Consider the following 16,573-nt stretch of genomic DNA (forward strand, 5'->3'; position numbering starts at 1 on the left):
ACAAATAATATTCACCTAATTTAATTTGTAAGCAAATTCACCTCAGAGTTATTTTTGTGAAGATTATGGAGAATGTTTTTCTTTTCTTTGGGTCATTGCAGGACTTTTTCCCAGAGCACATGGTGTCTATATCGAGTGAAACCAATGGAATCATGAACCACTCACAACTCATACAGGTGATGATCTTCATATTGTTATTATTAAATGTGCAGAGTAATTTTTTCTTTTATCTTCTGCTAGCTAGTTTTCTTGGGTGTTTATACAGGCACATACTGATATATTAGTGCTTTTAAACGATTCAAATATTTAATCACGATTAATCGCATTAATGTCATAGTTAACTCACGATTAATCGCAATTAATCACACATTTTTATCTATTCTAAATGTCTCTTGATTTCTTTTTGTCCCATAATTTTTTCTCATTTTAATGCTCTTATCAACATGGAAAAGTGGATCGGCTTGCTTTGTGCAAATGTTTTTTATTGGAAACAACATTGGCATATACTGTGTTCAATTTCACACTAACATTCTCACTTGGAGCAAATAATCTCTCACACAATGTAACACTGTCCATCAATAAAAGGGTGAAAGAAATACTGACGAGGTCCTGATATTGACGTGGGGGCGGAGAATTCGTGTGTGTGTGTGTGTGTGTTTCGCCATCAAGTGGTGTTTCAGACTGGACGTGCTGCGATGATGATAGCTCAGTTCACAACGACAAAACACACAGATCACTTTGGTCTTTTCAATGGAATCATTTGGCAACTTTTTAAAAGTAAACTTTCCATTCAGAATCTTATTGAGAACAGAACGTTTTGGCATCCAAAAAGTTTTGAAAACTGGCGTAGCGCCGCGCATTCCGCGTCCTGTATGAAAACACCAGATCTAGCTAGACCGGAAACACACTTGTTGCGAGCCGGCCAAATAGTAGGTTAACGTTACGTTTTGAGTGGGTGACGAGTGCGAGACGCCGAAATGGATGCCAATAAGATTCTGAATGGAAAGTTTACTTTTAAAAAGTTGCCAAATGGTTCCATTGACAAGACCAAAGTGATCTGTGTGTTTTGTCGTTGTGAACTGAGCGATCATCATCGCAGCACGTCCAGTCTGAAATACCACTTGATGGCCAAGCACACACACACACACACACACAGCTGATGCGAATTCTCCGCACCCTCGTCAATATCAGGACCTCGTCAGTATTTCTTTCACCCTTTTATTGATGGACAGTGTTACATTGTGTGAGAGATTATTTGCTCCAAGTGAGAATGTTAGTGTGAAATTGAATACAGTATATGCCAATGTTGTTTTCAATAAAAAACATTTGCACAAAGCAAGCCGATCCACTTTTCCATGTTGATAAGAGCATTAAAATGAGAAAAAATAATGGGACAAAAAGAAATCAAGAGACATTTAGAACAGATAAAAATGTGCGATTAATTGTGATTAATCGCGAGTTAACTATGACATTAATGCGATTAATCACGATTAAATATTTTAATCGTTTGACAGCACTAATATATTTACTTTTAATTATTCATTTAATTATCAACATTAATGAAATTAATTGAATATATATATATATATACACGAGTTGGATAAAGGGTTTGTTTGAGCATGTTGTGTCTGACTTTCCTCCTGCAGACCTTCCTCAGTTCCAGTTCTTGTCCTGAGATTCACGGGTACCTCCACGCCAAAGAGCATGGCAGGAAATCATGGAAGAAGTTCTACTTCGTGTTAAGAAGATCAGGATTGTACTTCTCCAACAAGGGCACATCAAAGGTGTGTTCAGATCCGTCACACACCTGCTCTGCGCTCAGTTTCTGGCTCGCTAAAACTCTCCGTCCTTTGATCTCAATGCCACAAAGTCTGCAGGGATTAGCTTTAATTGTTCACAATACCACTTGCTCTTACTTATTAGATCCCTTAAAGGTGAGCCGTGCATCGTGAGCTGCGAGATTATGCAGAGGTTCAAGAGCTGTTGGTTTGCAGGGGTTCATTCAGGTGCTGTCGTTCTGACTCTTATCTGATGCAGTCTAGATGTGATAGTCAGATCTAACAGTGCAGATTTATGGGGCTTTACTCAGTAAAACTTGTAGAGCCGGATTTTGTGTAACACTCCTGGTATGCCAAGTGCTGAACCCTTCAAAGTCACACAACAGGTGAGGTGTGTAGCTGCACACTACTGTGCCAACCAGCACTACCCTCAATCTTTTTTCTTTTTACCACAATAGAGCTTTTGTTCAGGATATAAGAGGAACTCGCTGTCCACTTCATGATATCAGGCTGTTTCTGTGGGCACTTTTAGAAAATAAACTCTCATGAAACACTTTCCATACACTCATTGCTTTTTTTAATGTGTCCACCAACAGTGTGCAAGGGTGGACATTACATGCATCAGAGGAGATTTCTGAGAGATCCCAACACATCTAAAATAGCATTTTATGTATCATAATCATAATACACCCAATAAATTACTTTCAATGCATAATTTGACAAAATAACAGCTTGATTGGAAATGATGCACAATCCATTTCTCACACACACACACACACACACACACACACACACACACACACACACACACACACACACACACACACACACACACACACACACACACACACACACACACACACACACACAATCGCAATAGTAATTATATTTTATAGTTACAGTGTTATAACTATAAAATGCATAAAATACACATATAAAGATTATATAATATAAAACTTTATTATAGTAATTAGAAGTCAGACAGCGTTTGAAAAGTAGCTAAATAAATAAATGAAAGGCTTGCTGGAAAGTGTCCTAGGTGGTTTTAATGTGACCTTGATATAACAAAAAGAAAATGTGTAATTTTATTTAATTAATATTTTACAAAAATGATCATAAAACATAAAGGCATTGAAGAAACAACTGAGCAATTCAGCCAAGCAATCAGACCTGTTGCAGATTTTGGTGTCAAAGGTGAAAGAGTTCTGTCAGTTTGTGAGCCCACACCTTAGTCTAGTTCACGAGTCTGTCTCTGTGAGTTTAGAAACGAGACATGTGAGGCTTATAGTCAAGTCAAGTCAAGTCACATTTATTTATATAGCGCTTTTCACAATACAGATTGCATCAAAGCAGCTTCACAGTGATAACATGAAAGTAGTACAACACAGTTCAATAATATTGTTGAATATTAAATATCCCCAACTAAGCAAGCCAAAAGCAGGGCGACAGTGGCAAGGAACCAAAACTCCATCAGATTGGATGGAGAAAAAAACCTTGGGAGAACCCAGGCTAGTCAGGGGCCAGTTCTCCTCTGGCTAACAATCATAGGGTTTTAAAGAAGCTTTACAGTAAGTCCATATCAGAGAGTACCTGGAAAAAATACATTTAGTTAATCATGTAATATTTAGGGGATAACATATCGCCGGCGTTGAGTCGTCTCTTCGCAGGCGTTGAGTCGTCTCTTCACAGGCGTTGGTCTTCTCATCACAGGCGTTGAGGCATCTGAAATCCCCGTGAGAGGCAGGATACCAAACTGGAGCCTACGAACGCCATTTTTCTCGGGACAAGCGTCCCGAGATAACAGCAGAAAGGCAGATGGGAAATAATTAGCATAGCTGATGTTCATAATGATTTCCATTACACGGGAGTAGGTGTTAGAAAACCATAATCTCACAACTCTCCGTAACCCAAACTCTCCGCAACCCAACCGCAACCATACGGACCGACCCGTTTGTCTATAAGGCTGTCGAGCCCCACTGGTGCGTTAAGCAGTTTCAGTGGCAAACGGTTCCGTATGGCATAGCAGAGGACTAAAAGGTAAGCATTATGTGAATGCTTGACTAAAGAGACACGTCTTTAGTCTAGTTTTAAACTGTGTCAGCGAGTCAGAGCATCGGACCGTATCGGGAAGGCTATTCCAGAGTTTTGGAGCTAAATGCGAGAATGCCCTCCCTCCTTTCGTGGACTTCGATATCCTAGGAATGACCAGAAGCCTTGAATTTAGTGATCTTAGAGAACGCGGTGGATTGTAGGGCGAAAGAAGGTCCGTTAAGTACATAACTTATAAAGGTGAGACAAAGCCCGCCTTTGTGCGTGTGTGCGTGTGTGTGTTCCTGGTAAACCCTACATTATGGGGACTCCAAAAATGTCTCCACAAGGATGGCAATATTTGACCTTGTGGGACATTTTTAGGTCCCCATGAGAAAAACGGTGTATAAATAAAAAAATTTTTTTTGAAAATGCAGAAAGATATGTTATATTGTGTGTGTGTGTGTTTGCTTTTCTTTCTTTGGTGTCTCGCTCTGGCTTTTCTTTTTCTTTTGACTCGCCTCACTAGCAGTGTTGCTGAGATAAAGCTCCTGTCATTGCAACACATTTCCATGCTATCTCCTGCCATGGATATGCATATTACACCCTCAGGCGAGAAGACAGCCGCCTTAGTCCCGGTTTGAGCTTTCAACATTGATTTCAATTCTGGAAAAGAGTTCAAACGTGTGAAATAACAAATTCAATGAGGTTTAAAGCTGAGAGATGTTCTCAAATCCACTTTAGATACTTTTGTATTTTTGATAACCAATTTGGAAGCATGTGAAAGTGTAAATGAGCAGCAGTAGCTCAGCCTTTGAGACAAAGTGAGCTGAATTTCAACAAACCAGTGCAAGAAACACTGCCTGACTCTTCTAGTAAAGTGTTCTGAATAAGAATCATGTTTTGATTCCTAACCCTGTGCCACAGGATTCCCAGTGGCTTTCTGAAGAGACCCCTCCTCATGTGCACAGGTCAACTCTTTTGTCTCTATGTGTCTGTGAACGCTCACACATACTCTTCTCTATATAACATTACAAATTCCATGCGTGTCACTCGTGTCCTGACGGTCTGTGAGATGCCGTTCATATCTCACACGTTTGGATTTATTCCACGCTAAAGCAGGCTTACTGCTGGAACGAATGAATGTGAGCACACACACCTCTCATATACGCTCACGCGTTTAGTGTATTATGATAGATGGCATTTTGAAGTTAATATTATATATTACATTTTTAAATAGTTTTATATATATATTTATAAATATGATATAATGATGTCCGGCCTAGGAAAATGTATGCTATTTCCTGTGACCTTTTTTTATGCATCTTTTTTTTTTTTGCATAAATAAAAACTAAAGTTTGACTTTTTTGCCAAATCATTTTGTCAGTTAAATACCCTTAGCCAAGTTAAGTGTTTTGTTCTTCCCTCATATTTAAAGCATTAATATATATAAATTATTTCCCACGTTTTGATTTTATATATATATATATATATATATATATATATATATATATTTATATATACACTACCGTTCAAAAGTTTGGGGTCAGTGAGAATTGTATTTTTATTTTTTGGAGGAAAGAAATCAATACTTAATTTGATCGAAAGTGACAGTAAAGACATTTATAATGTTACAAAAGATTCTATTTCAAACAAATGCTGTTCTTTTGGAATTCCTATTCATCAAAGAATCCTAAAAAAACAAAAAAAAACTGTACAACTGACAGACCAACAACTGTTTCAACATTGATAATAATAATAAATGTTTCTTGAGCATCAAATCCTCATATTATACTGATTTGTGAAGGATCATTTGACACTGAAGACACTGACACTGGTGATGCTGAAAATTCAGCTTTGTTCACAGGAATAAATTACACTTTACTATATATTCACACAGAAAACAGCTGATTTACACTGGAATAATATTTAATACTATAACTGATTTTTTGTTGTATTTTTAATCAAATAAGCGCAGCCATGGTTAGCAGAAGAGAATTCTTTTAAAAGTATTTAAAATCGTACCGACCCCGAACTTTTGAACGGTAGTGTATATATGTGTGTGTGTGTGTGTGGGTGTATATTTATACACACACACACACACACACATATATATATTTACACACACACACACACACACACACACACTTGACTGTTCAAATACTGTTTTTATGGAATTCATATTTTTCTTCATCAAGGACACTTTAAATAATATTCTTTATAGTTTATAACCAAAAATAGATTAATTATAGTTAAAAATGTATTCAAATAGAAAGCAGTTGTTTTAAATTGTAATAATAATACACAATATAACTTGGTTTACTGTATTTTGATCAAATAAATGCAACCTTGTTGAGAATTTTTTCACTCTTTTAATTTCTATTTCACAATATTTAAACATCGTCTGAAAGTACACATTTTGGAAAAACAATTCTGATCATGAACTGGGTAACAGAAGAAAACTTGTTTCAGTTTGTAGATAGATTGCTTGCTAATTTAGTGGTTAACTAAATAGCAATGAAGTTTGTTTTGGATGTTGTATTATTCCTTTGACTATAATTCTTATTTTCTCTTTTCTGAAGGAACCCAGACACTTGCAGTTCATTGCAGAGTTCGGTGACAGTGACGTCTACACATTATTATCAGCCAGAAAAGTTTACGGCGCCCCGACAGACTACGGCTTCTGTGTGAAGGTAATTCAATGCAAATAATCTTCAGGAAATCAGACACAGTTTGGGGGATTTTTTCACATGCTTTATAATCAATCTCACTGTAATACTGAATTACAACTACAGCAGTCAGGGTCAGTGTTACCAGTGGTTTTATGATTTAATAAGCCTCATAAGTCTCAGATTTATTGTTTATTGTGGGTTATATAAAACTGCAATCAAACAATCTGTCTGGCTGCTTATCTTTCGTGGACTTTGTATTGTGTCTTTAGCGTTACAAACATTGATCTCTGCTCTGACACGTGTGAGTGAGAGTAATAGTAAAAAAATCTTCAAAACAATCTTCAGGGTGAATTGTGTGAGTTGAAGGATGATATTTATTTTGCCATAATGACCGGTTGACTGTGCATTGTACCGCATATCGTATGGATACTAACAAAGTAAATAAATAAATGGAGGTGTAATATTTCTTTCTGTTTTGTTATTTGAGAAAGATAGAGACAGTATAGTGATACAATGCACATGAAACTTGAGCAAAGCTTCTGGGACAGTGATCAATTATACACTTTAGCATCATAAAAAATATTAGGCAATACAAGGCTAATTTATTTATATAACACACACACACAAGTATGTGTTTACTTATTTATAAACACATACACACTTGTATGTAAGTGATTTACATACAAATTATTTAAAAATGGTAGATAAGAAATGAAAATTGATAAATGGATAGATAAATCAATATATTGATAAAAATAAATAAATTGATAAATTAATTCAAATGAAATATTGGTATATGTTGAAAGGAAAATAAGAGGCATATATACAAGGACAAAAAAAGTCAAATTAAAAAGTGCAACTATAATAGCACAGAATGGCAGCAATTAAAGGAGAACTCCGGCGCAAAATGAACCTTTGGTCTAATAAAACATTGGTACCTAGTCAACCGTTCTCTGAGATTTGTTTTCATGATAATGGAATGTAAAGAGTTTTATCTCTAAAAACTGTTTAGCGTATAACGCTAGTAATGGGGGCATATAATAACCAAAAGTAAATCACTAGTTAATACCACTAACAAGGCTCAAAATAGCCCCACACGAACACAGTTACATAATGAGGGTCCCTACATGCAAAACGAAGCATTGAGAACTTTGTAAGTGTACAGACCGTTTAATAAGAAGATAAAGATAAAGACAGTCCACTTCGTGTATACAGACAGGAGCCATCTTTGGAAAACAGTCTCGACTAGTCAAACCACGAACGACGTGCTAAGTGAGCTGAACTGTATGAAGTTTAGTGAACTTCTGAACTGTATGAATGGCGTTCGTGGTTTGATTAGTCGAGACTGTTTTCCAAAGATGGCTCCTGTCTGTATACACGAAGTGGACTGTCTTTATCTTTATCTTCTTATTAAACGGTCTGTACACTTACAAAGTTCTCAGTGCTTCGTTTGCATGTAGGGACCCTCATTATGTTACTGTGTTAGTGTGGGGCTATTTTGAGCCTTGTTAATGGTATAAACTAGCGATTTCTTTTTACTTATTAAATGCCCCCATTACTAGCGTTATACGCTAAACAGTTTTTAGAGATAAAACTCTTTACATTCGATTATCATGAAAACAAATCTCAGAGAACGGTTGACTAGGTACCAGGGTGGGAATTATACCGCGGCCACGCGGCCATGGCCGCCGTTGCCCTACACTTTGGCCTTCATGCCCCGTGAAAAAAAAATCATCGTACGGCCACAGTGGCCTGTGTGCCCTGGCCCTGTCCAAGTTCCATGTATAAAGCGCCAGTGCGGCATAGTGGGCCACCCAAGTAGTCTCTGAACTTCAATTAGTTCGTGGATTCGCGCAGGTGCAGTGTCATAACCAGTGCGTCGGCGCACTGAAGCGTTTCTTTTCCCCATCGCGTTCCCATTCATAAAAAACTCCTGTGCTGTCGTCATGACAGCGATTCACAAAACAACGTCCCTCACGGCTTTTAGCTCAAAAGTGTGCAGATTTGGAGAAATATTTATATATTCTCAGTTTACATCAGATTTCTATTAACAGGAATAATATTTTATTGAATTGAATAGAATGGTATACTATATGAAGCCATACTAGTAGCCTATGATGTGAGATAGAAATTTAAGTCATTAAATTCAAGTTCACGAAAACTTTTCCCTCCGCTGCGACTGCCAGTCATTCTCCATTCAGCATCAAACAGCGCGTCGCGTTCGGTTACAGATAACCCTCTCCAAGATGATTCAATGTTAATATTATTATACTTGATCTGTAGATAAAGCTCTATGGTTTCGCATAAAATGACTATCTTGCTGGACTGTATTGCTGTAACTTAATCATGTTACTTTCTATAGTGTGTCTGTTAGATCACAACACTGGAGCACTATAATTGTTCTTCACGCGCACAGTAACTGAAATTTAAAACTCTTAAAAGAAAAGGCTCAATAAACTATTGCATAGATAGATGCGCTTGAAACAACACAGTCACAGCGCTGTGACTGTGTTGTTTCAAGCGCATCATTCTGCGCTCGGGATGCGCATAAGCGCTTTGTGTCGCACTGTGTTGGATCCTTTCATAATCATATAATACTTTTGCGCAATGAAAGATTCTTAATAGCCTTTTTTGTTCTGTCCTATCTATCATATGTTGCTGCCTCATTAAACAGCTCGCTGTGATATACATTTAAAAAAATGTCTTAATTTTATAGTAGCCCCTAGGCCCTAGACTATAAAATAATTGATCTTTCTGATTTTTATCTTGTTTTTCATTCATGTATTTTACAACAATACAAAGAGCAATGTGTAACGTTTTACCAGATTTAGTGCTACACTTATTGTGTCTTATTTGTTCCCCAGTAAATAATGTTTTTTTTTCACTAAATGTTCAGATTTGATAAAATTATTGTACATTTGTGATTTTTCTAGACTAAATTTTACTGCTGAGTTATCCACTAATCTAGTTTATAATAGAATTTTTGTCATGATTGGTTATGATCATATTTTTTTTTTATTTGTTGTTTTTCTTTATAATGAAGTTGTCTGTATTAAGTAGATTGTGTGTTAAGCAAAAGACACACAAAAAGCACACAAAAGAGTGATTATCAGTTCAACACAGTTATAGAAATTCTATTTGATTTTTTTTTTTTAACTGCGCTGGTATGCAAAAAAAATGCATCTAAAAATTCATCAGATTGATGCTTTAAAATATGGAATATATAAAATTTTCTTACGGAGAGCATGCCCCCGGACCCCCCTAGAGAGGTAATATCCTTCTCACCCTTTTCACCCCTGAACTGTTTTCATGCCTGATTATACATAAAATATTATATTTTCTGTCTGATTTTTTTTTAATCTGAAGCCAAATCAGATCACAGAGGGTAAAAAAAATATTTTTTATTTAAAAAAGTCATAATCCGTGTCTTATTCCAAATTAGGATGTTATGGTATCGATCTGAATGGGAAAACCATCGAATTGTACTCAATGGCCTTTGTGCCCTGTCATATGGCCTTGGTGCCCCTAAAAAAAAAGAAAAGGTGGAGGCCAAATGGCCTTGCCCCTAAAATTACATAATTCCCACCCTGCTAGGTACCAATGTTTTATTAGACCAAAGGTTCATTTTGCGCCGGAGTTCTCCTTTAAGTATTTCAAAGATAAATTCTAAGATTTTAAAGGACTGTTCATTCAAATAGATAAATAAATCTTAATTTAAAGGGGTCATATTATGCTTTCCCCCCCATGTTCATCTTTCTTTAGTGTGTAATGTTGCTGTTTAAACAAGAAAAAGCTCTGAAAGTCCCTCCAGCGGGAGTTATTCTCTATATCAGTGTCAGTGTTTCTGACTCCCTGAAACGCCTCCATTGTAGTCTTGAGTTTTCTTCAGGAACGAACACGTCAGAATATTCCTCATTTCATGCAGAATAAAGGGGCGGGGCCTGTTTGAGTTAGTTAGTAGTGTTTTGAAACTGGTGGTTATGGTGTGAATGTCACAACTCACTGGTCCAGCCGACCAATCAGAGCACAGTGTGCTTTTCAGTAGGAGGGGCTTCATAGAGACAGGAACTAAACAGGGGTGCGTTTTCCAAAGCCAACTATGGTCGCAAGTTCTGTCGTTACCAATGGAAATTGCAATCATAGTTGGCTAATGATGCTTTCGGGAAACGCACCGCAGAGAGTTACTGGCAGACTGGGAAGAGAAAAGCTGCAACAATGTCAGATATGGAATAAAAAACAATGTGTTTTTTGAACATTCAAACATATTCTAGTAGCCTAGAGCCGAAAAACAAAATCAAGACTTTGTAAAAGGGCTTAATATGGTCTCTTGAAAGGAAAACTGAGCTCTAAAGGGTTTGATGTCTCTTCATATCCAGGCAAGCAAGTCAAATTCTGCACGTGACCTGAAACTGCTCTGTGCGGATGATGAGCAAACCAGGACGTGTTGGGTTACAGCCATGCGCCTCTTCAAGGTGAGAACTCTCTCTCTCCCTCTCCCTCCCTCCCTCTCTCTCCCTCTCTCTCTCTCTCTCTCCCTCTCCCTCTCTCTCCCTCTCTCTCCCTCTCTCTCCCTCCCTCTCTCTCCCTCCCTCCCTCTCTCTCTCTCTCTCTCTCTCTCTCTCTCTCTCTCTCTCTCTCTCTCTCTCTCTCTCTCTCTCTCTCTCTCTCTCTCTCTCTCTCTCTCTCTCTCTCTCTCTCTCTCTCTCTCTCTCTCTCTCTCTCTCCCTCTCTCTCTCTCTCTCTCTCTCTCTCCCTCTGTCTCTCTCCGGGAGGTTTGTTCCCATTGTATCCCGCAGCGACGGTGGTCATGCTGAACCCTTAGAAGAAACCCAATCTTAGGATCTGTGTTAAAGCCTTTTGAGCTGCCTATATACGCAGCATTTTAAAGATAGGGTAGGCAATTTGTAATATGGCTATGTAATAAACTTAGGTGACTTTTATTTATTATTATTATTATTCTTTCTTTTTTTTTTCTTTTTATGTATGTGCTAAGTGTTTTATGTGAGACACCATGTAAGCTCAAACTAATTGCCCCACGGGAATTAATAAAGCTCTAAACTTAAACTTATTTATACTGGTTGAAACTCTCTTCACATCCTGATAGCGTTCAATAATAGAAGTGGTCTAAATATTAAAACGTAAATATATCATAATGTATATATAGATCTTCTGTGGAAGTCTCGGCACCAAAAATGTTTTGTCCAATCATTGCATTCGGTCCGATACGATGTCCTATCTACCTGTCAACATATGTATTTACATACTTCTCATATTTCAATACATATTTCCCCCCGCACCTTCTCGCGCAGACATCACACGTCATCAGCACTTTTGCTGCGTGGCAACCCGTGACGTCACGTCCTCAGACTCGGATTTATGCATTTTATTGTCAACACTATCAACACCAAAATGATTCTGCAGCAGTCATGTGTACAAATAAGAGCTCTGTAAGTTGTTTACGTTCATTATTACTGTAATGTTATGTGCTTTTAGACATGAGGTAGTTTAACCCTCTGGGGTCCTTCATTTCAGAGTCACACTCAGGACCTTCGGGTCCAAATGGGCCGGAAGGGTGGGATTAATATTTATAAAAAAAAAATCATCATTTTTTTTTAACTTGTTTTTTATAATATTTTTTCTCTCTTTTTTTTGGTGTTTTGAGATCATTTCAAAAATAAAAATGATTTATAATTAATATTAATGCAATAATTATGACCCATTTTTTCCCCATTGAATATAATATTTTTTTTTTTTTTTTTTTTTTTTTTTTTAAAGCTGTATTTCATTTTAGAGTGAAATGAGATGGATGCCATCTGGTGGACAAACTGAGCATTTAAAAAATTCAAAACCCATATGTAATCTGAATTTATTAGTGTGTATGTGTATAAAAGTGTGTTTGTGTGTGTGTGGATGTGTCTGTTTTGCACTCTTGATGTTTTATAGATTCACCCCTTCACTGTTGTGTGCTTTTTTCTGGATCGTGGCTGATTTGTAGATTGAACGCACAAAAAAACTCTGTATTTTCACATTTTTGCCAATTTCCCATTCATTTCCTATGCGGGTCCATTTGGACCCGAAGGTCCTGAGTGTGACTATTTTTTTTACAACCACTTAGACTATTCAAATCCTGTCCCCAATTTTTTTGGGTGTTCATATACAAAGTACCAACAAAGTCACCAAATTTCGGACCATTCCGATAAAGCTATGATTTAAAAAAAAATATATATTTAAATGCTTCGGGTCCATTTGGGCCGAAGGACCCAACGCCTCTCTCTTCTTGTGACGCTTTGCAGACTCTGCTGTGTGCGTTCATGCCTTTTGAAGGAGACGTGGCTTTTGAGACGCTCTGAAGGGAGGGTGGGATCTTATGCTTTCAAACAAAGCTAGCTTGCTATTGCTAGCCTCTCCGAAATTGCCTACCCGACTTTTAAGTTATTATAGATGCACTCCTGACATAAACACTGTAGTCATCCTGATTCTGCTGCCTTCTAAGGGAGCGTTCGTACATGCAGTCATTCATTTTCAATCAGATTTCCGGCAATTCTTCCGGTTTCTAACTGCAGTTTCCCAAGATAGAAATGAATCTGTAGTTAACCCCCTGGGGTCGGCTATCGCGCCGGCGCGATAGGCAGACTTTTTTTCTTATCAGTGCAAAAGAGACTCAAAATACTCTGTTGATTTTAATCTTACATGTAAGTGTTATACATCAGTCGATCCTGTTTAGTGTATATTATTTTTCTGTATACTCACAATAAAAACAAAGTGTTGTGCTTTTTGTCAAATGAAGAAAAATAAACATGATGCGAGTTTTGCCTTCTCTCTGTCAGTGCAGTCCATTCTGAAACGCGTCCGAAAAATTAACTCTAACTCTGCAAATACTTGTCACACAGGCACGAGAGATTTTTCTTTATGAAGCTTGAATTCTCTTCTTTTCAATGAAGTAATTTATATAAAAAACAAATATTCTCAGTTTATGTAATCTGTATGAAAAGAGAGTGCTGTCAGAATTTTTTTCCCCAGCTCATTACACTTCATTACGCGTTAATCTGACACGCCCACGGAGAACGCGCGCTATTCAAACGCAAATGTAGAGGAAAGCCATGACAACGCCCACATCAGCCGTTCCACCGCGGCGGTAAAATGTGGGGTGTATTTGCTACCTTTTACCGCTAAGAGGCGCTACAATCATAGACTCTGAAAAGTGTTCGTTTATTCTCTCTAATGCGTAATCTGCTGCTCATTCAGAGCGATTGAAAGCTGGTAGCAGATGAATTCAACAAGTGAAACGTAGTTAAAATAATTCATTACCACAATACTGAAATTAGGCTGAAATACTGAAATGAAATTGAATAAATAATGAAAACATAAAACATTGCAATAAAAACATTTAGGCTACATCAATGAAGCTTTACAAAACCATAAGACTTTAACTCTAACAGCGTACAAACGGTGGCTCAGTGATCAACGCATCAACACGAGCTTCAGGGAGCTTCAATCGACCCGAGATCGAATCTCAATGTGGCATACATGTTGTTAACCGATGTTGGCCAACAGCGTTTATATTTTACCTTCTTGATGCTTAAATAGCTAACTGTTTATAACTGTTTACTTATTTAAAGTCAAGAGTTTTGTTTAATTATCATTACAACATAAATTTGCTACATTCCAGTAGAACCGCAGCCGCTGCACAAAGGACACAAACTGATGAAGGAAGATTGTCAGCCGATTGCATCAGAAAATGAAAATGAAGAAGCTCGTCTTTAGTCTGCTAAATTATTGTGTAATGTAAAAGAACACTAAAATTACTTAAGTTTGAAACCAAGTTCGAACATTTCAAGGTTTAAATAAAGTGTTTTTTTTTATTTAAAACAGGGTTGCATCGGGTTTAGAGTTTATTTCTTTTGCGATGCAAAATAAGAAACACTAGGCTAATATTATTCTTGCGACATTTTAAATTTGTATTGCCAAATAAATGACATTAAACAATTAAAACAGTAGGCCTACAAAACGAAAATTGTCCAAAGCAACATAATTAAATTAAAACATGCGTTTTTCTTTGCCTCTCTCGCGCTGAATCTCTTTTTAACAAGTTTATTTAGTCTCCCTCGCTCTCCATATGAAAGAGGAACATTAACACCTAGGCCTATTGTCCTGCGCGCACAGCACTGAACTGTCCCCCAACCCCCCACAGGCTATCGGAGTCTGAGGCTGATTTAACACAAAGAGAAGTCGTAATTCACACTTAAATCGCTATTCTAGACAGTGTTGATAATGAAGGAATTAAATGATTTAAGTTACATGTAGCCTAGTGAAATTTCTGTCATAAAAGTTTATTACTAAATATTTCATTATTTCAATAATTGATGAAATAAAACTGGTTTGGGCCAGCTTTTTCCAAGCAAAACTAAATATAATCTGAAAAAACGCATGTTCATTTGTTGTCATGAACAAAATGTTCAACTTAATATTAAATTCTACAGGGATCTTTGGATCCTTTCAACCAGGCATGCAATTTGTGAATTAAGTTTTTATTATTTTTTTTATTATTCAAATAAATATCGAACCACGGTGCTTCGTGGTAATGCTGCTAAATTAAATAACATGTAGGCCTATAGAATAATTATGAACTTAAATGAAACAATATCGCAACATTTCGACAAATACATTATTTGATCTGTTTTTACATTTTAATTCAGGGCGATTTAGCCTGCTACATTTCATTAGAGCGAGATTTTCACCCTTGTCATTTTCTCATTGGGAAGCGCTTACATAGGCTACATGTTTGAGTAGATCCTCTGTACCTCTCGTTTTCATATGGATTACATAATCAGATAACATTTATTAGCCTGAATATTTAGACATTTAAAGGCATTAGACAGAGCCGATTTCTTATAGTGACTGAGCTGAAGTGGCTTTCGGTTCATTTTTGTGACGCGCAGTTCCCGGAGACAGAGACGACAGATAAACTTTTGTCGTTAGCAAAAGTTCGAATAAAACCCGATTTTAGAAAAATGCATAGGGCCACTCGGCGTGGTCTGCCAAAACACTTAATTATAAACTTCAATATTTCATTCAAAATAATCTCAAAACGCTTTGTGAAATTTTGAAAAGCCGTGCATGCATTAAGGCCACTTGAACTATGGACAACTGAAACGCTGGTTTTGATTTTATTGTTTATCGTTGTTTAAACGTGCTTGTTCTGTTGCATATCTCTATTTTATATTTGATATGGTCTATTGGTGAAGTAGCCTATAGCATTGATTACTGTGGAGGGAGGGGTGTGGGGATTCAAATAATTCAGCAGAAGCAGGGATGTTTAGACCAGAAGGAAATCCCCGTCCCCCCTGGCAAATCACACTTTACTTAAAACCATGTTTTTAAAAACTCTAGGTTGTAGGGAATCAAAAAAATAATAATAATAGGCCTAATAAAATATATATATATATATATTGGCTATATATATAAAATTACTTTTTTTACAGAACTGCTTTTGAAATTACGATTGGCCTCATACGATTGGTACAGATGCAAAGTCGTTCTGTTGGATACTATTGTTCCTTAGTGTAAAATGGAAATGCATGGTAATTTTATTTTATAAATATAAGCAAAAAACTGTATGGTGTACCAGAGTTTTAGAGCTACACAAATCTCTCTGCATTAATAAATATAAAATTTACAATAGACCATGTTTGTTCGGGATTTGAACCCGTGTCATCTTGATGATCGAACCGTAAGTTCTACCACTCGGCTATGAATTTTCTCACTGAGAAATGCCCAAACGTTTGTTTGTCATGAGCGAGAAAACGTTTTGTCGTTAGCCTGTGAGTGTAGGCCTACTTTAGCCTACATGAATAAAAGTAGACCTTTTACAGTTTTAAAAGATGATATCTTATCTGTATGACCAACAATTACGCAGTAAGTTCTTTTAGCTGTTATGAGAAAAATAAATTCAAATGAACGCGCCGCCGCGTTTGTCAAACTCTAATTCAACATGCCAGAATAAAGCCAGATTTTAGAATAATGCATAGCCACTCGGCGTGGTGTGCCAAAATACCCTAATTATAAACTTCAATATTTCATTCAAAACCATCTCAA

At 36.9% G+C, this 16,573-nt stretch overlaps 1 protein-coding gene across 5 annotated transcripts in view; it reads left to right on the forward strand.

The window, feature by feature from the left end:
* The window catches only part of grb14 (growth factor receptor-bound protein 14), a 114,529-nt gene that overhangs the window by 74,107 nt on the left and 23,849 nt on the right, over positions 1-16,573 (forward strand). For all 5 annotated transcript variants that reach the window (XM_056236127.1, XM_056236126.1, XM_056236124.1 and 2 more), the window contains 4 exons: positions 102-176; positions 1,647-1,784; positions 6,389-6,499; positions 10,855-10,950. In XM_056236127.1, the coding sequence (XP_056092102.1) occupies positions 102-176; positions 1,647-1,784; positions 6,389-6,499; positions 10,855-10,950 (420 nt within the window). The remainder of the gene's footprint in view (positions 1-101; positions 177-1,646; positions 1,785-6,388; positions 6,500-10,854; positions 10,951-16,573) is intronic.

The sequence above is a fragment of the Rhinichthys klamathensis genome, unplaced genomic scaffold (assembly GCF_029890125.1).
Source record: "Rhinichthys klamathensis goyatoka isolate OS25496 unplaced genomic scaffold, OSU_Roscu_1.1 h1tg000439l_1, whole genome shotgun sequence".
NCBI lineage: Eukaryota > Metazoa > Chordata > Actinopteri > Cypriniformes > Leuciscidae > Rhinichthys > Rhinichthys klamathensis.